General features: G+C 47.1%; 1 protein-coding gene across 12 annotated transcripts in view; it reads left to right on the top strand.

Moving 5' to 3' along the window:
• The first annotated feature begins 1,063 nt into the window (after positions 1-1,063).
• VPS13D (vacuolar protein sorting 13 homolog D) overlaps positions 1,064-7,218 on the top strand; it is a 225,281-nt gene continuing 219,126 nt past the window's right edge. For all 12 annotated transcript variants that reach the window (XR_012511449.1, XR_012511450.1, XR_012511451.1 and 9 more), the window contains exons 1-2: positions 1,064-1,200; positions 4,104-4,276. Coding sequence is in view for 9 of the 12 variants with exons in the window: in XM_074377398.1 (XP_074233499.1) it covers positions 4,180-4,276 (97 nt within the window). In the remaining 3 variants the exon portion in view is untranslated. The remainder of the gene's footprint in view (positions 1,201-4,103; positions 4,277-7,218) is intronic.

The raw sequence follows: 7,218 nt of genomic DNA, 5'->3' as shown, positions 1-7,218 counted from the left end.
TTTCACAGCACCTTCACTGAGTCTTTTCTTTGTGACACAATGTCTAGGGACTGAAAAAACATTTGTGAAAAAGATAAAATTTCTGCTTTCAGGCTGAGGAAAGATAACATAGGTATAAGTAAATTAATCAGATAATCTCAGCTCAGGTAGCATTAAGTTCTGTGAAGATAATACAACAGGGTAACGGATGAGGGAAGCTTTAGACAGGGCAGCAGGGAAATCTTCTTTGAGGTGGAATAGCCAAAGCAAGAAGTCATCTATATGACTGTCCAGAGCTGTCTCGTAACCATATGCCTTTGGAGCACTTGAAATGTGGTTAGTTTTTACTGAGATGTGCTGTAAGTGTAAAATACACACTGGATTTTAAAAAATTACTATAACCCCCCTAAAATGTCTAATAATTTTTTCGTGTTGGCTACAGGTTGAGATGATAATATTTAGGACATATCCGATTAAATAAAAAATATTAATTTCACCCCTTTATTTCTCCTTTAAAAAAATGTACCAACTAGGTAAATTTAAAATTACTCTGCAACTTGCATTGTGTTTCTTTTGGACAGCAGTGGTTTAGAGGAAAAACATCCTAGGTAGAGAGAAATGCAAATTCAAAGGTCCTGAGGCAGGGACTGGAGAGTGGGCCAGGGTGGGGGCAAGAGTGGCAGAAATAGTAATGGACCAAATCCAGTAGGATCTTGGCGTCAGCTCTCTGAGGAAGTGGGTTTTAATTTAAGTGTAATGGGGAAGCGGTTTTAAGCAGGGAAGTGGCGTGGTCAGCATGATGTTTTAACAGACTCCTGAGGCTGCTAAGTGGAAAACTGACTGTGGACGGACCGTTGCAGAAAGAAGAATTGCAACACTGTCCGAGCCAACATGTCCTAAATATTATCATCTCAACCTGTAGCTTTCCCCTGGGACTTGGTTGCCCCTTCTGTAAAGTGGGGCTTTTGGGGCCTTTCTCCCACTTCAGCCCCAGTATTCCAGAGCCCTGGAGGGGCCGGCAGTCCTGCAGGAGCGGCTGTCGAAGCCAGAGGGCGCCTCCTCGATGATTCGGTGCTCGGCTGGCCAGGCGCCGGCGCGGCGCCCGCTCGATTGGTCGGGTCGGGGCGGGCCTCAGCGCCGGCGGCCAGCGCCATTGAGGAGCGGCGGAGAGGAAGCGCCGCGCAGTGCCGGGCTGGGGCGGGCGGTCCGGGACAGCGACAGGTACAGGCCGAGGCCGGGCGGTGCCGGGCGGCGGGCAGGGCCGGGGGCCGCAGGGCGGGCGTGGGCCCGCGGTCGGCCGCTCCGGCTCCGCTTCTGAACTGAGGGCCCGGGCCCGCCTGCGGGGAGCGCGGCGCTGGGAGCCCGGGGACGCCGGCGTCCGGCCCTTCCCTGGTCCAAGCTCCTCAGGGAAGTCCTACTGCGTCCGAGCCCCCGGCGCCGAGCCCCCGCGGGCATCCCAGCCACAGGCTTGGGCGTCCCGAGCCTCCCGGGGCTCTGGCGTCCGTGTTCTGGGGAGTCCGAGTCCCTGCCGGACCCGGCACCCTTTTCCAGGTTACGGGCAGCCAGGTGCCGTGGAATTGAGGGGGTGTCAGCCCGCGTCTCCCCACCGGAGCCCCGGTCTTACGGCGGGAGCCCGGTGTATGAGCCCCCCGACCTTATGCCCAAGAATGGGGCTTCGGTCAGCGCTCCAGTGTCTTCACCACTCTCTTCTCCAGCTTCTGGGGTCATGTTGTGGGTTGGGGATAGCAGGCCTCAAACTTCTCTTTACCCCTCGCCAGCCGGGGTCAAGCCCTGGCTAAGCCTTTCCTTCCGTGTCTGGGATCTCCCGCTCCGGGGGTCTCCGTCCCCTGAAGCGGGGCGTAGGGTTCTGAGAGCAGAGGGGCGGCGGGCGGGCTGTGGGAGCCTGGGCACTGGGAGTCTCGGCTCCTGGGAGTCTCGTCCCTGCGGGGCTCCGGGCCTGGCCCTTGCCCTTCTCCGGCCTCGGATCTCAGAGTTCTCTGGTTCCCGCAGCCCTCAGCCCCGCAGCCTCCGCGCCCGCGCCCTGTTGCCAGCCCTTCCTACTCAGGGTTCCAGCTGCCGGTCGAGGGTGGGGCCTGGCTCAAGGTCATGCCAGGCTGTCTGCCCCTCTGTGGGCTGAGCACTGATCCCCAGTGTCACCTGTCCCACCGATTAGGGGAGGCCAGGTAGGGGTGAGTGCCAGACAGCTGCCTAGAAGCCCGATGGACCGGAGTGTAAACACTTTGGGATTCTGGCCAGTCTGGCGGCCCTTCCTGACACCGGATTCCTTGAGGGAATCCTTGAAGTGGCCTCAAGCCTGGTCTAGATGCTTAGCAGAGCTAATGGATGCTGTCTGTCTTGGGCCTCAGTGTACCGCCCAGGGCATTTTACACAAGGCTTCTCACCTCATCTTTTAATCTGTGCTTTCAGGAGAAGTAGGGTAGGGTGTGATCTTGTGTACAGACTGACAGTTGTTTCCCTCTCCTGGACGAGCACTTGTAGTTGGCACTTCCGAGAGAGTTTGTTGGCATTTAGGGCCAGAATCAATGGCAGTAACTTAAAAAATTAAGAGTACTCCGATTTTGGTTCTTTGCCTCAGTGTGTTTGGAGTCTATATAATAAGACAAGATTAGCTGGGTTCACGTTTTGTTTTCACGGATTTCCTCGTTTAAAGTTATAATAAAGAAATGTTTCTTTACTCAGGCTGTTAAACCTTTATTATTTTGAGGAATTTGTTATTTCACCTCTTCTTTAAATAAATGTGCCCAATAATCTTTAGCAGATTACACAAAAGGTAGCTTAAAAAAAGATCTTTGGAAAGAAATTTGTATTTGCCAAATGCTACTTATTTACTTACATGTTTTTACTGTCATTGTTGACAAATAAAAATTAATTTTGTTTGGAAATGCAAGACACTGTTGACAAATAAAAGCCAATTTCTCCTGGATGTTAACTTCTGTAGAGTCTTGTGTTTTGGGTTTTTGTTGGGTGGAGGCCTTTCAGTTGGGATACGAGTATCTACTGGCACTAAAATGAATCACTGGAGGTGGGGCAGAGTGCTTGGAAAAGATCCTGAAAGGGCTGGTTCCAAGTGGGATGCCTGCCATAGCAAACCCGAAGTGTCAGGCTTGGTGGGCTGGTGTCCGACATGCCTGGCTCAGAGCAAGATTTGGAGCCCCCAGTTCTAAGTAGGGTCTACTGGCTGAGCAATCTTAGAACCCATTTAAACTTTTGCGTTTCAAGTTCCCTCATGTTAACTTTTTGTAATAAAAATAATCTCTGCATTTTTTATAATACTAATAAACACCAGTTAAAACGGGTAATAGTAATTCAGTAGTCAGTGTAATTACTGTGGCTGGAACCAGATGATTTCTGGTGTTTGTAATCACTGACTAAGGTAGTTTATTGTATCAGCATCATCTGGTGTCCAGGTACCAGTTCTGGGACATTTAAAAACAGTGATAAACCACTGCTGTCTCCCTTCCATTTATATTATTTTATGAATGATCCTGATGAACAAATTTGCAAAATTGACTTCAGGAAGGCTTAAAGGATTGGTGCAGAATATGAAATTGATACATATTCTGGTATGATACAGTTTCTTAGGCTGTTTTTGCCTTAATCTAGGACAGCATTTCTCAGCCTTGGCACTGTTGGCATATTGGGCTGGATAACTCTGCTGTGGGGGACTGTCTTGTGCAGGGTAGGAACTTTAGCAGCTTCTGTAGTCTACTCACAAGATACCAGTAGCACCCCCCTCCCAGTCATGATAATCAAAATGTCTCTGGACATTGCCAAATCACATCTGGATGAGAACATCTGATCAGGACAGTCTAGTCCCCAGATGAATCACCAAAAGCAAGCAGTTTAATGATCAGTTACATCGAAAAGATACATAACTTTGAATTGTATGCAACTTTTGGTAAATTTATAAGTGGCTCTTACTTGCAGCTTCTTTAAAATACAGGTGTATTTGTTGGGCCCTCCCTTTACTAGCCGGGGCGTCTTACCCCATCTTTTCTTAAATCTGTGCTTCACATCCATCCACCTGGAGGGGAGGTAGAGTGGGAAATCAGCTTGGAAAAATCTGGTTTTCCTGTTCATTTTCTTTTTTTTCTCTTTCATAGATTTTTCTGTGACCATGAGAGAGAGGAACAAAGAATGATCCATGATTTTTAAACACCTTGTCTTGAGGATATAGTCATGTTGGAAGGGCTTGTAGCCTGGGTTCTCAATACCTATCTGGGGAAATACGTCAACAACCTGAACACCGACCAGCTTTCTGTTGCACTTCTGAAAGGTGAGTACGTGTCTCTCTTTTTGGTGAAGCAGGATTTGCAGATGGCATTTCTGTTTTTTATATTCTTTTTGTCGTATTGAGAATCATAAACCCTAACGGCCAGATGGCTTTGTACTAAATATGTGTAAAATGTTCTCCCATATGACACCATTTATTATTACAGGGTGACTGAAGTAAGCAGCTGTATTGTTGTAGATTTTAGGGAACTGTTAAATATTAAAAGGAAAAAAAGACCATACTATTGGTGACTGTGCTTTGCTCCAGTTTTTTTTTTTTTTTTTTTTTTTTTGGTTTTATGAAGCTTTATGGAAGCAGCCAGGGTCTAGTGACAATGGCACTGGCTTTGGCTTCAAATCCTTCTGTGTTACTTGTAAGCTGTATGAACAAGTCATTGGAATTCTGAACCTCAGTTTCTTTAGAAAACTGAGAGGTATATTACCCTCTACAGGATTGCTGTAAGGTTAGGTGGAGTGTCTGTTAAAACTCCTATCCTGCTGGCGTACAGGAGACACCCAGTAGGAGTTTTTAAATATGTTATTGTGAGGTCTTCCAACAGAATTTCTGAGGTCTTGTCTTGCTGAGTAGAAAAGAACCTAAAGCTCAAGACAGTTTAGCTTTTCTAGGCCTGTACTTGGTAAATGCGGCCCAGTGGTTTGATGGGCTGATTGGAAAACCGCTTTCTTCTCCTTGTTTTCACTTAAGGTCTCTTTGCCCAGCTCAAAATAGAATCCTTTCACAAATCTAGAGAAAGATGATGAAGTCAATTTGCAAACATGTAAAATCATAGAAAGTGGAAAGGAGACCTCAAAATAGCGGGAACCTCATGGGCTTCCCAGGAGTGTGGATTTCGGCAGGTGGACCAGGGCAAGCTAGCGGGGCTGGCAGTGCGGCAGATGTTTGTGCAGTCTGAGCGCAGGGTGCCGGTGACTTACTTGCTCCAGCAGTGGCATTCTCCAGGTTGTTCTGACCCTTCGAAACCAGTGAAATGATTGTGGCAGCGACAGGCCGTGGGGAGCTCTGGCTATCATACCTCCCGGCTTCCTTCGTTGTGCTGGGAACAGAAGTGGGTTCTTTCGTGTTCTTCTCCTGCTTTTCCTCCTGCCCTTTCCTGGAAGGGAGCTGCTTATCAGAGAGAAAGTGGCCGGCTCTCAGGGAAGGGGTGTGTTAAAAGTACAATAGTAGTTTCAAGCTCATCTCTTTGGTCACTTACTGAAGTCCTCAGACACACTGTGAAGCTAACCAGGTTATACAGGGCAGGTAACAGGGCCTAGAAAGAGAGCTGCACACCGCAGCGTTGCTAATAACAGAGCTGGCTTTCTCGAGAGTGCTACAGTAAGAGGAAGGATATTTGCTAAAGAAATGAATAAATAGAAATTTGTAGTGTCTGATAAGTTATGGAGTCTATACTAACAATAGATTTCTAATCTCAGCAATTTTAGACAATATACCTTTGTAATGACAACTGTGTTTGTCTCTGAAGCTTTCTACCGCTTTTTTGTGATTATTTCTTTTTAAAATGTATTCTCTATGGCTTTTAATGAACCTGTGGAATTTGAGGAATGTTTCTCTGCAGAATAGAAAAATACTTTCTCTAAGCCTTATTTTTCTTATTGTAAAAATGGAGAAAATAATAGTATTTCCTCTTATTTTTGTGAGGATCAAATGAAGAAATGCATATGAAGTGCTTGGCACGTAGTAAGTTCTCATTAAATGCTATTATTATTAGTATTAGTATTTATTAGTGTTAGTTTTATTATTAGTGTTACCATCACCATCGTCATCCCAGATCCACCTCTGTAGTCCCTGCCCTCAGAGAGCCATTAGCCTGTCCGGGAGACAGAAATAAGTGTACAGTCATACAAGGCAGTGTGTATATTGCATTGTTAAACTGGAGGTGCACGCATAATGCAGTGGGAGGGGAACCATTCATCTGTCTCTAGGACTCTGGCAAAACTGTTCTGGAGGTGGTTTTTAAGTGCGTCTTAGCCGGGTTTTGGTCGGTGTCCCCGGGGTGAGTGACCACATTCCAGGCCAAACTAAGTGTGTGAGCAGAGGCAGAAGGCTGAGGACCCGCAGGGCGTGTTTGGGGTAGTTTGAGGCCAGAAGGTAGCGGCTGCCGGTGCCGTGTCAAGGAGTCTGGACTTTGGGCATTTAGATTCCCCCTCCTTTTTCTTTTTATAAGCTCTGAACCTAGATTTGGCCCTTTAAATGACCTGAAGCCTAGGGCGGAGAGTGAAGTAATTATTAGCTATTACTTAAAGTGACCAACCTCTGAAGTCACCCCAGTTCTAGTGACTAGATTTCTTGTTACTCCGAGGTGAGGAATTTCTGTATGAGAGAAAGACATCCACACATTAAGCCTGCAAATTATCTGCCTAGTAATCAGTGAACATTATTGCTCACCTGTGCTGAGGCTTTGTGACTTGGTCCCTTGGAGGGACCTTTCCCAGCAGGGCCGGCTGTGGGTGCATGTGAGGGGGTAGAGAGGTAGGAAGGAAGCCTTTGGTCTTGAACCATGACTGCTGCTGTTCTGCCTGACCCCCTTGTTTTTCACTTGTGTAGGCTGCCGCTTCTCATTCTTTCCTTCGTTCTTTCCTCCGGGGCCTCCTCTCCTTTCTAGACCTTTCTAGACCACCTCCTTTGCTCTCTGTGCTTCAGCTTCTTTAATTTTTCATTGCCTGGATTGCCTCCCATTCTTTCCACTTCTCCATGCCAAACAGCAACCCAGGAAACCTAGGGCCATCCTACTTTGTGACAGATTCGGGTATTGGAAAATAGGGCAAATGATTCAAATTGCAAATGTTGTTCTTCAAAAGAAGAGAATCTGTATACTTTCCTCCCTTTAAGTCAGTTTCAGCTGATTAGGAACATGTCTCGTGTTTTTTTCAGTGATCGTTTTGTCCCCAGACATGGATACAGGGTTGCTTCTGGGTTCTCTGGGA

Source organism: Camelus bactrianus, chromosome 13 (assembly GCF_048773025.1).
Source record: "Camelus bactrianus isolate YW-2024 breed Bactrian camel chromosome 13, ASM4877302v1, whole genome shotgun sequence".
In the NCBI taxonomy this organism is placed as follows: domain Eukaryota; kingdom Metazoa; phylum Chordata; class Mammalia; order Artiodactyla; family Camelidae; genus Camelus; species Camelus bactrianus.
The sequence above is the reverse complement of the archived record's forward strand: the minus strand, read 5'-3'. Positions and strand labels throughout refer to the sequence as shown.